The sequence below is a fragment of the Lepidochelys olivacea genome (genome assembly GCF_965140295.1).
Source record: "Lepidochelys olivacea isolate rLepOli2 genome assembly, chromosome: 9".
Classification (NCBI taxonomy): domain Eukaryota; kingdom Metazoa; phylum Chordata; order Testudines; family Cheloniidae; genus Lepidochelys; species Lepidochelys olivacea.
This window is the reverse complement of record NC_140419.1, coordinates 9753631-9766587: the sequence shown is the minus strand read 5'-3', so window position 1 is coordinate 9766587 and position 12957 is coordinate 9753631. Positions and strand designations below refer to the sequence as shown.

Sequence of the window (12957 nt, the reverse complement as noted above, 5' to 3'; positions counted from 1 at the left end):
TCCCAAATTCCAATCCATATACTGGGTTTTGTAAAGGGAGGTTTATCTGGCATCATAGATGGTAACCTGGGATAAAATTTCAGAGTTATGTAAATAAGACAAGAAGGGTAGGTAGAAAAATTTACTCCTGACATTTTTGTTCATGATTTAATGTTAGCCTAAAATAGTAAGTCTATTGCGAGTCATGGAACCTGACTTCCTTCAGAAAACTGCGTTCTGCAGTTCTTTTTGAATTGTTAAAACTGTTATTTTTAGGCAGGTTGCCACATCCCCAGTCTCACTTATTCTAAACCCTTTTTTTAATTATTATTGGGGAGGGGGAAGATATTTTGAATGGGGACAGATCTTGAGCTAGTGTAAATTGTCATAGTTCCATTGATGTCAATGTGGCTATGACAGTTTCTACTAACTGATGATCTGCCCCTATAAGCGTATTACAGGTAGAGCATTATAGCAGATGATTTGCCAGCCAGGTTACAACAGTAGTGGGAACTGGACATATTTTTATTTGCTGGGTGCTTGTGTGGGGTCAATGTTAAACAATTGCCATTTGTTCAATAAGCCATTTATTTGTTCAAACCTTGGCCACACCGAAGAGCATCTAGATCTCCATCTGTATGTTTCACATGGAGAAAGCAATCTTTCTAATCGAAGGTATCATTATGATTTTCCTATAAAATAGAAACATATTCTATTAACACTATTGAAATTTAAAATCTAGCCTTATTTAAGCATTGCCTGTGATAGCAGGACACTTTTGTCACAAGAATCCACAAATACTAATTCTTCTCTCTTTTTTCACTCCAGCTTACTGAGACAGGTTCAGGTATCAACTGCTTGGACTCCATGTGCTGCTTCTCAGATGGGGAAACAGCATGCGCATCTGTTAGAAGAATGTTGGAACGACTAATGGGAAGATGTAGTCCAACCCGGGTCAGCAGGTGTGGAATTTCTCTCAATAGCCTTTGCTGCAGACGATTCTCCTATAAACTGGAACCTGATGAGCCTGCAGCTATTGATGTCTAGCAAACCAGTTGCAGGTTTTGCGTAATTAAACAGGAAATGTTATTCTTTATAGGCTTTTTTGATCCTAAAAGATCCATTTCTTGCTTACTGGGAGTGCTTTCGTTAGAAAAAGGAAGAAAATGGTTTTTCAAGAAACAGAACTCTCTTCAAACTTTTTGTTTGGTCTTTCTAGTATGAGATCTTGTGTTGTGTATATATGGTATTTTCTCTGGGTTTGTACATCCTTCTGTTTAGAAGAACAAACCTCACTGTGCTGATTGTTTTCCTGATCCAGCTTTTTGCCTTCACAAATCAAGTGTTATTTGTAAAGTCAAAAGGCTTTTCCTTTGATACTTAATGTATGTCCTCCAAAATAGTCCTAGATTAGCTTGAGTTACTTCTAAAGATATACAAAATGGTCGTATTTCCCCCAGACAATAACTCCATCATTAAAAGGAAAGTCTTTAGACTTTTCATCCATTGGTGGTTACTAAAATTAAATATTTTTTTGTAATATAACTTTTATACTCTATTTCTAGAAACCAGCTAATTTACAAAACAAAGCCTTCAAGTTGACTTAGTTTTAAGGATTTTTCTGTTTGTATCAAAAATGTCAGCAAAATCATGGGTGCCATTTAAAAATATGTGCTAAACATCTTCTTGAATTACATACACTAAAACACACATTGGTGGAAGAAAAACATAAGAATTATCAGAAATATTTGTAACAAGTAATGCTGACATCTTGCAACAAACGTAGCCGTGAAAGAAATTTAGAAAGTGATTTTGAGATCTACTGAAGTGAACACTTTCACATCTCCCCATTTCAAAAAACTCAGAGAACTAGGTAACAAATATGGAGGTATTTGGGGGTAAAAATAAAAAACCTTTTGTACATCATAGTCTGTCTTTTGCTGAATGATATCATAGTCCTCCATTATTCAAAAGCCAAACCTGGAAAAAAATTGCACTCTCACATTTACATGGGGTTTCCTTTAATATGTGAACAGCTGTCTCTTTTCAAGTTAAAGGATGTGATATCATTCATACAAAATAAAATCTTCTATGGGGAATTTATACTGACATGCATTGTCAGTTATGATTTTACCTTTAGGTGTTGACTTGGTATGTGGTACATTTTCAGTTTTAAAATTCTTGTGTTAACACAGTGTCTGTGATTCTAATCATCTTCTTTATTCTGGCTTGCTTATGAAATTTTGTTAGTTATTTCCATAAATCTAGGGTATAATTATGCAAAAATATCTTGTGTATAAGAAGGAACTGTTTATGATCAAGTAAATTTTTTTAAATCAAAACTCTTGCTGTATAGTAAGCAGGCATGATGTGTAAAATAAACAGTTGAATAGAATTTTTAAACTACAAGATGAGCATTTAATTGGTCTAAAATCAACATTTCTGTAGTGGTTCCTTTAGGTATATTTTCACTTACTGTTATCTTCTGTAACAAATGAAAACTATGTGTTGCAAATTAGAAACTTTTATTTTCCGTGCTGCTTTCTTTGTTCTGATGTCACCTAATAAGTGATGCGGTTTTTGGCCAAAAATTTGTTTATTGTGCAGGATCTCATAAAGGTAGGTATAATTATTTTTTCATTCTGCTAGGCATCTAGATTTTTTTACAATTTCCTCCCTCCTCCTTCAGTGAGATCTATTAATAATAAAAATAAAATATCATATTTGACAGAATATAAAGCACTTTTTCAATATTGTGCTATTTCTCAGGTTACTTGTCTGTTAACGCTTGTCATCTTTTTTTCCTAACGACTGTACCGTCTGAATAATTTTAGGGCCTGAAAGAGAGTTGTTAAAGCATTAGAATGAACATGGCTTCAAACAAACGACTATGCAAAACAATCTAGGTGCTAGTCAAAGGGCTTTAGGAGTTCGATGGTTGCTGCTGCAGCTCCAGGGTTTATATTGAAGTGGCTCTTCACAGCCCTTTCAGTTTCACCTTATGACAGTAACTGAAAAAGAATCTGCTTGCTTTATTTATTACCTGTTTGTCTTCTGAGTGACTCCAGCTCCTTCCCTTCAGCATTTCTTTTTAAAATCTAGTCTAAAAGTGGTTGGAGGATGTATTTACGTTCTTCCCCTCACTTCCCTTGCAGTACGTGAAAGTTGCTGAATACTTTTGTTGAACATACTAATTATGTAAGTCACATAAAACAGTTCTACCAGCTGTGAAATACTGAAGGTACAGTTAAGTACTTTTAATCCCAAAATATATTTACTGCTCAGTATTAAGCTTAGATGAGGCTTGGGTACAAATGCAATTTAGATTTTACTAAATAGCTATTGTCTTTTAGAAGATGCATGCAATCTCGAATGTAATAACTATTGTATAATGTTACTGGTGGTGTGAACCAACTGTTCTATTCCATCCCAGAGGTAGCTGAATATCATTGATGAATTAAGTGATACCTGTATATATGTAGCTTGTAAAAGTGCTTTGTAGTGCTTTGTAATGAAAAGCACTTTTCCAATTCTGTTGATATAGATAGCTTGTGTTTATATACAATATGTGCACCTAATATTCTGTCAAATATGATAATGGGATATGAAATTAGACATGCTATCAAATTTTGGATGGGAGCCATTTCTTTTGATCTCAAGGTGTACAAATGCTTGGAGTAGAGGGCAACTGGCATAAAGTATTGCAGTTTTATTGTTTTTTAAAATATAATCAAAATACATTTTTCATTGTTTCATTCATTTAAAATAAAATTGAAAGATTGCATGTTTCTTGCAAATCAGTAAAATGCATTTCTGTCTGTCTCTCTTCCATTAAACTGTCTGTCTACTCATCAGCCAATAGAATATTAAAAATTCTGGATCACACATAAGTTCTTATGGTAGAACCCATTACTGAATGATCTGGACCTGTCATTAGCCAATACACTTGTCAAGGTACATGTGTGTACTATTTTGGAGAAACAGCAGATTTCTGACAGAGGTGGGCTTTGGAGCATAAATTGTTTCCACTTTATGGCCCTCTTCCTTCTTACCCTTTATTTTCAACTTTTAATCTAATATGTTGACTTTAACAATCCTGCCAAAGCAGTGGCCTATATATAGGATTTATTCATCTAGGGAAATAACTTACTCTTAGGTGAAAAACATTGGTAGATCAAAAGGCAATGATAGTTTGGATATTTTTTTCACTTGTCATACATTTTAGTTTAAATCTAGTACAGCCAATGGTAAAATATATCTTAATGGCTATAGTTAAACTATTAGATGAAATTTGTTCCAAGTTAAGTTGCTCACAGCATCAGTATTAAAATATTTAAATAAAACACCAATATATTAGCATACTGCAATTAGCTATTTGTGTACTGAGAGGATTTGTTAGAATGATCTTACTATGCCAAAAATAAAATGTAGTATTCACTCTGCCTGATTTACATATATAATATTGAAGTTACCTCAAAAAGCCTAGAAGCCCCATATAATTTAAATTTATAGCAGATTAAATATCTTTTTAGTCATGGTATAGTGAATTTTTAAAATAAATAGTCTGTTCAGAAAATTCAAGAAATAGTTGCTACAGCATATTTTTGAGGGTTTGAATGAATTGCGGGTGTCAGGATGGAATTAACGGACTACAGTTTTAAAGAAAGGAATAATTTGCTTTATGCTCTTAGACCTTTTCTCCTCTCACCTAAAATTATAGGTTCCTAGTCAGCCAAACTTTTCTTTTATTGTTACTGTAGATCATGGAGCTCATCGGATCCCTACTATACCAACGACAGAAGCATCTTGACTCTCTCCACAATGGACTCACCCACTTGTTAACGAGCATTTGTTAGTGCCTGGTGGAAGCCATATGGTGCTTACATATTTATAATAGGTTATGCATGAGTTCAGTGCTGTATCCTCTGTCCTAGAAAATGTGCTAGCACAACAAAAACATCTAAATACAAACCTCGTGGTCTGTCTTGTAGCATAGCAAAACATACATGTGAAGGATAATCTCTTCCACTACATTTTTCTAATCTTATAACCAAATATTTGTATGCTTTTTCTCTGCCCATTTCCTCTTCGTGCTAACACGTTGGAATCCTGTGTTTGACATTTTATTTGAAATCTCAAGGTGAGGCAATGACCAAATGTTTCTGTTCCCAAGTAATTGATTTGAAGGTATGAACTTATTTTGAAGTCTGATTTTGTAAATTAAGCTGATTTTCCCCCCCCCCCTTGGGGGGAAGAAAATTTTTTTATTCTAAATTTGTATTGAAGCTTCTTGTTATGCTAACTTCTTAGTTTACAAATAAACAAAACTCTTGTTTTTTCCCTGGGCAAGTCAATTAATTAATATATCACTTTAAAAAAAACCTGAGCTGGTGAATTAGCTGTTAAGAGATGGAAATACCATCCGCATATCTGTACTGGTGTACAAATGGCAATATACTAGTAAAATATGACATAGCCCTTTTCAAAGTGGTGACAAAAGCATAGCATTGTGCACCCTTCAGGTATAATAAGAATCTCATGTTCTTTACAGGTAATATTTAAGAGCCAGTCATTCTCGTCCATAACCATTACATCCTACATGTTTTAATAACTATTATTGATCCTGACATGGAAAAATAGGTGGAAAACATGTTGAATGGATTGTACAGTTGTCTCGCTAGCATACGTATTGAAAATTTAAAGGGTTTAATCCTTTTAGCATTGTTGCGGGGTTGCATGTTTTATTTTTAATATATTTATATTTGTTCATACTGTACTTTCAAGATTTAATTAAGCATTATCTTCATATATCTGAAGGATCTGACACATTGATGGCAATGGTTTGATATACAATTATCTCAATAAAAACAAAGTGCACAGATGCTACTTTGGACAGAATTATAAATTTTGCAGCTACATTTTCTGCTATAAATGTGTCTGAGTTCTTGGGTTGGGTAGGAATTTTTGTGAATACGGTGTGTGTGTGTGTGTGTGTGTGTGTGTGTGTGTGTGTGTGTGAGAGAGAGAGAGAGAGAGACTAGCAGTAGGACTGAATCTACTGGCAGTAGAGAGATACAAAGAAGAAAGATGCAGGGTATCCATCAGTGAGATACACGGGATACTTCTCAATAGGATGTTGCTAGAAACCTGGTGCCCTGGGCCCCAGCACTGAAGCCAGGAGCGGCGCAGGGCTGAAGCTCGCAAACCTCCCCCCAGAACCCAGGAGCAGTGGCAGGGCTGAAGCTGGGAGCCCCTGTGCACTCTCCCCTCCCCCCCACCCCCGGCTTAACCTGGGAGCTGCACTGGGAGCCCCTTGTGCCCATACACAGCCTTTAGCTATCCCCCTGCCTGCACCCTGAGCTATCCCCTGCCCAAACACAGCCCCTAGCTACCCCCTCCCTGCACCCTAAGCGATTTTCAAACTTTTGAACGGAGTCCCCCCTTTGAGTTATATTTTTTGTTTCCGTCCCCCCACAGCCCAGACAGGCTGGGTGGCCTCCTGAGGGAGTTGGGGGTGGAGGTGGCACAGGACCATGCTGTGCGGAGCTGGCTCAAGCCCTGCCAGCCCTTGTGTCCCCCCCCACCCCCTGTATAGAAGTACAACTATGCCCATGCCCCAGGGTCCCCCACTGGCCTAGAGCCCTGTGCTCCCACCCCCACCAAGCGCTGGCATTTTCATAGCATGTTGAGGGGGGCCTCAGCAAGAAAAAGGTTGAGAACCCCTGTTTTAAATCAGCCTCTGGCTGCTAAGTCCCATAAACAAAATTTCTGCCCCCCTGAAAAGGAGAAGGAGGTGTTGGAAAGCTGCATCCACACTGGCAAAACTCAGACCTGTAATGATCTACCAGCGGTGGCAAAGGCGAATGCTGTAGCATAGGCAGTGGGCACAGACTTTCTTACCTAATCCAAGGTAGTGTAGACAAGGTGTGTAGGCAGGTGGGGGGGGAAGGGGGCAATTGACCCAGTGGGCCACAGGGCTCCTAGATGTGTGCAGGGTGGTACCGGCGAAGGTGGGCGAGCATGTGGAAGCCCTGGCCATGCTGGAAGAGCGTGCCCGGCAGCTCGCTGGGCCCCAGCCAGCCCAGACACAGCACCACCCAAATGTCAGGCAGACCGCGGCTTGTGCATGTGTGCACCAGCTGCCGCACGTGGTCCGGCTCCGCGCCCATATGGTGACACCCCACCAGGCCTGGGGGCCTATTGACCGTTCTGCCCTGGGGCCCGAAATTGCTGTCGGGGGGGCCTGTGTGTAAGGTGGACAACACAATGATCTAAGTGCCTGCCCCTGTCTACACTACAGCTTCCATTATTGCTATCACCTGTTCAGCTGCATTAGCAGTGAATTACATGATTGATTTTTTTTTTTTCCATAGTGTAGACACAGCCTTGGAAGCCCTCTACACTATGGGGCATGGGCTGCTGCAAGAGAGAGATTGGTCTCCATTATTCTCCTCCTCCCCAGCTTTCCTGGATTCTGTGAACTATAGGGGAGGAAGTGTTAAGATGTTTTTCCACTGCTGTTCTCAGATTTTTGGGTCATCCTCACTGCTAACTCCAGTGCCTATCTCTGCTGCTGTTTATGGCTTTCCCAGCAATGCAGCATTTTGGTTCACATCTTGAATCTTCATTTTTGCAACAATAAAGACTAGAAACTTAACCGTTAAAAATTAGTTTAAATTCTTTAGCAACTGGCGGATTTATCAATATTCAATTGTATACATATACTTGGAAGTCTGAGTTAAATACTAGCACGGGTTTTGTCAGTGGTTTCTGTTCCTGAGACGCACAAAAAATTTATGCCATGGTTATCTGTGAAATAATCTTAGGCCACATTTTCTAAACAACTTCTCCTCAGGTATCTGTTGTTTGCAACTGTTACCTTTGTGTGTTAAGCCATTCTGCTTCACTTCTCAAAAGTAGCCGTGTCTGTCAAGGTCATTCATTCCTTAGCCAGCCCTCAATGGTTTTCAGTGTTGCCATATAGTTTTTCATTAGTTCTTGTGATTAGTATGTCATGTTTTGAAATCTAAATTATGGTAAATGGTTTTATTAAAAAAAAAAAGGGGGGGGGGGAATGCTTTGAAAAATAACCCTGCTCCAAGCATTTACAACAATTCCATACCACACATATAATGTTTTGACTTTTGTGGTATGAATAAAAGGTTGAATACATTTGTGCCAAGCAAGCAAAATGTTTATATTTGAAGAGTAATTTACCTCCATTATGGTTTATTAAACCTTCCACCTCTTCCTGCTTCCCCTCCCTTATCAGTGTGTCTAAGGTTACTGAAGAAATATGTATTTAAGCAATTCAGGAAGAGCTTAAGAATTTATATGTCTACCCCAGGTACACTTCTCTATTTGGAGAAAAAAAATTTCAGTAATGCTTATTTCTCATTAATGGAAATATGTAATTGGTTTGCATAGAATACAGAATTTTTATCTAATGAATGCTTAGGAGGAAAAACAACAATATTTTGTAATGTACCACAAATAATATAGAATTGGTTTTACTCAAGAAAAGTTGTTTTTGTATATACCTCTAACTGTTACAGTATATGCGATATGCTAGTTCTAGATTTGCTAGTATGTGGAATTTTTCACAAAGCGAAGTTAACCAAGTCTGTCGTCTTCAATTATCCAACTGTAACTATTGATCTTTCTGATTGAGAACATGAGGAAAAAGAATGTACAGTATAGAGATGTGTGTAGAGTTACCTTTACTCTTGAAATCCACAAAATGAAGGCACATGCAAAGGATTCCTTCTGGATTTTCCTTTTAGTGCAATAAAGGCTGCTCCAAACATTCTTAACTCACAGTAACACAAGTGATATTATTTTCATTCTTATTTTACTGTGCAGTATTTTTGATATCCTGGATGGAAGAGAGCACTTCCATAGCCACCTTTTAAAACTAGATAGAATTCTCAGCGAATCTTAATACCTGGTATAGGAAAAAGTCAATTTTTCAAGAGCATATATTCTTTCATGCAACATTTGGTGTCTAAAGCATACCGTGTAGAGACTGGGAACTGGAAATGACATAAAAGTCTGCTTACATTAAAAACACTTCAAGCTAAAATATAAATATTACTTAAAATATCCATTTAAATATAATATTATAGAGGGAGGCCACATAAGTGAAGAGAGGAAATGTTGAAAACTTTATCGTTTCAAAATGATCTCATTTGCTGGTGGAAAATGGTTATTTAAAACCGATTACACAATTTACAATACAAACGACCCAACTGTCACTCCTTAGTAGAAATAATTGGTAATTCTTTCAAACCCTTATTTTTACAATCGGATAAAACTGTTGTGTGTGTGAAAAGTCTCATTTCTAGTACGAGAAATCTCGCATCATAAAGCTATTGGTAAACAAGGATAGTCCATAGAAATTTTGATTGGCTGACAAACTCTCTTTTAAGATTAGGCTTTATGTACTCCAGTTGTATTTGTGAAGTGCAGTATTCAGAATTACTTACCATGTATGCTACCAAAATCATTTGTTCAGGAGAATCCTCTATCTTGCTATATTAGTTTCTCATTTTACAATATACAGTAGTAATGTGGCTATTTAACAGAAGTTAACCCATAGTAACTAATTGTTACTGCATTATCGTATGATCACCATAGTTTCTAATGGAGTTACATTCCTAGAGTTGGGTGATCCATTCATAATGAAAAAGTTGACTAAGTTATCCCTTTTCCCGTCACAAATTATCTACGGACAGACAATTTACAGATTAGTGTTTTATGCAAACATTTCAGTCTACGGCTGGTTTGCAAATTCCTTGCTTCTACTGTTTGTTTTCTAAGGTGTGTGATTTATCACCTCAGTCACTTATCTGGTTTCTTCTCCCTTTTTTGGGTTACTTAACTTTCATGAACAGGGAAAGGGAAATTGGAGATTTTAATATAGCTGTGTGAAAACAACTGCCACTGATCTTCTCGCAAACACATTCACAAAAGTACTTGCAAGTCTCTTCATTTTCCACGGAAACATTCCTGCAGCTAAATATCATTCATACAGATTGCAAAGGCAGTCAAATGAAAAATACACCCCAGGTGCTATCCACATTAATCCATGCTTTTCACTAGCATGTTCTCCATCACTTCCTTGAAATATTCACCTAGCTCTAGCTATTACCATGGTATAATGCAAGTGGTTTTGCAGTAATTGTAGACAATTGACATTACCATAGACATGACGTTTGTTTGTTTGTTTCCAGTATGTATAAATGCATGGAACTTAAATAAAGTCTGACGGGCTTGGGGCAAAAAGGCATCTGATTATATAGTACAAAAAGGTATTTGAGAGCACCCTAAAAATATTGCTAATTGTAACACAGAATTATTTAAGACTCTTTTTAAATGTGTCTAAACATGATCTAATGTAATAGCAAATACCATTCTTTATAGTCAACATTTTTAAAGGAAATTGTTTCGTACGTCAAAGGAGCCTGGTTGATTGTATTTTTCTTATCTTGGCCGTGGGATAAATCGTAATACGTTGCCCATGCTTCTTAAATATATACGTGCAGAATACTTTAAAAATGAGACTTTCAGGTATAAATAAAATGTCATTACTACACCAAAGAGTATATTTTTAAGAAAAATGCTTAATTATGGTCCCATTAAATGCTTCAATTCTTATGCACATGTAGAAACAGTGAATAAACTCTCCCCCCCCCCCCCTTAAGAAAAGCATGATCAAGTGCTGCTTGTTTTGGGGGGGAAAACTTGAATGATACGCAAGAAGTACTAGCTGCTGTGTTGCGATTGCTGCGGTTAGACAGTAATGGGCATTAACAACTGGAAACTAGCGATAATTAGTACAAAAAATTTCAGACCACAAACACTGTGCTGCCTCTAATGTTCTGCTTGACAGCAGAGTTAATACAGGGGGTTAAATGTACAGTTCTGTTAGTGAAGTTGTTTTTAAATAGTTCATGGAAATTATATTTATTAAATAAAACTTTCACTTTTAGCTGGGTTGGTTTGTGTTTAATTGTGTAATTAGCTTTGAATTATGTATATTTTAATGCATTTATACTACACCATTTATGAGCATGATTTCATAACCACAGTTCTGTCTTTAAATTGCCTTTGAGCTATTGTGAAAGTTACTTTAAAATCTTAATGCTCCATAGCGTCCTCTCTTGTCTACATTTGGGAGTTTTATTTAATCCCTCAACAGCCTATTGGTGCACCTACAGCAAACGGAATCTTCAGTACATCCTTCACCTTGGAGCTGCTAATTTTTCTGGTAGCCACAAATCAGCATCCAAGAATTGTAACAAAGAGAAGTTTTGTTGTCTGATAGCTGAGTCCTTTTTGTTGTTGCCAGCATTCTAGAGTAAGTAAAGTCATCTGCAAACTCGGGTATTAATTTTGTATTAACTTTATCTTCAAGACAAGTTTACATTTAGCAGAGCAGCTGCTTTTGTTGAGTTTGATTTGATTTGATTGTTTTCTTGTACTGAAACTTTCCCTGAAGTTTCTTATAGTGTGCAAGCAGACTCAAAACTTCAAAAACTCTCCTGGGCTGCATTAAAAATTTAACAGCTCCTTTGTCCCTTGGCATTTCCTACCCTTTCAAATAAGAACATGCTGTGCATTGAATCAGGAATACACTTCAGCCTTATTTTGTATTGCATCTTTCATGCAAATTATCCCTCTGCTCAAGAACTGTATATCCTATAGAAACTTTGATTTCAGGTTGAATTTAAAGATGCGTAGAAGGAGAAGAGGAGATCCATGAAAACTGTTCCAGCTGACAGGAGTAACAAAGGTGAAGCTTTATTTGCAATCCTTGTGCCAGGATTGTGTAACGGAACAGAGAAAACCAGTGCTAGATGACCACTCAAGATGGCTTAGATGAAGTCACATGGTAGGCTTATAAAGCAAACAAGCCAACTGTGAATTAGAGCCTGAATTGGTGATACAGTAGGCAAGGCTCTCAATAAAAGCAAATTATGCAGGTGCCACTCTGGAGAGTATTATAAATTTTGCAATTGCTGGAAATGCCAGCACTTCATTTTTTTAAACAAAGCAGAGGAAATTGTCTGCTGAGAGAGTCTTCAAAATATAGCCTATTTTCTGTAATGTTAATAGAGCTAAATGGTGAAAGTGGCAGCCTATGAATTGCATGTAAATAGCATCTTACTATACAACACAGACAAAAAAAAAAAATCATAGAACTCTTCCATCTCAATAAGGGTGAGGGTTTTTCCCTTACCTAAATACTAATGAGCAGGTGCCCTAAACTTTTGAACCTTGGTATATCCTAGTAGGATGTGCTTTCATTTTATAAAGGGGAGAAGTATGGGTAAGGCCAGCAGCATAGGTAAAGGGGTGGATAAAGATAGCAGTAGAGGTAGTAAATTGGATGGTAATGAACTGGAGACAAGAGAGAGGAGACTTCAGGGCCACATGTGACACAAATTACCAATGGCAACATTTGAGCTGTTAAGTGAATGGGAGATGTCCACACACACCACCTTGGGCAAGAGGCTGCTCCAGACTGAACAAAACCCTAAAGCTCCCAGGGAAGACTGAAAAAAGAAAAGGAGGACTTGGGGCACCTTAGAGACTAACCAATTTATTTGAGCATGAGCTTTCGTGAGCTACAGCTTGCTCTAACACGGCTGTTACTCTGAAACCTGTCACTACACAAGGCACTGCATTTAGCCGTATGGAGTGGAAATCTATCAACTGCATGAAAAAACTTGTACAGATACAGACAGACATCATCTTCCTTTCCAAATGCAAACAGATGGACATCGTACCAAAAGGACTGAAGGTAAAAAATCCATTACAATCTACATACCAGCCTATGCTGACAGCGTATGCCACACGCTCTCAAACCGTCTCTAAGGTGCCACAAGTCCTCCCTTTCTTTTTGCGAATACAGACTAACACGGCTGCTACTCTGAAACCAGGGAAGACGGAGGGAGCCAATATTAGAAGTGGGAG

The 12957-nt window shown here is 37.5% G+C and overlaps 1 protein-coding gene across 4 annotated transcripts in view; it reads left to right on the top strand.

Moving 5' to 3' along the window:
• The window catches only part of ATP11B (ATPase phospholipid transporting 11B (putative)), a 123991-nt gene extending 118673 nt beyond the window's left edge, over positions 1-5318 (top strand). Inside the window, exons 29-30 of one of the 4 annotated variants that reach the window (XM_084640014.1) lie at positions 808-941; positions 4740-5318. In XM_084640014.1, the coding sequence (XP_084496140.1) occupies positions 808-941; positions 4740-4821 (216 nt within the window). In that variant the 3' untranslated portion in view covers positions 4822-5318. Of the gene's footprint in view, positions 1-807; positions 4243-4739 lie in introns of those variants that run through there. The other 3 variants (XM_084640013.1, XM_084640016.1, XM_084640015.1) reach the window with 3 other exon arrangements.
• The last annotated feature ends 7639 nt before the right edge of the window (positions 5319-12957 follow it).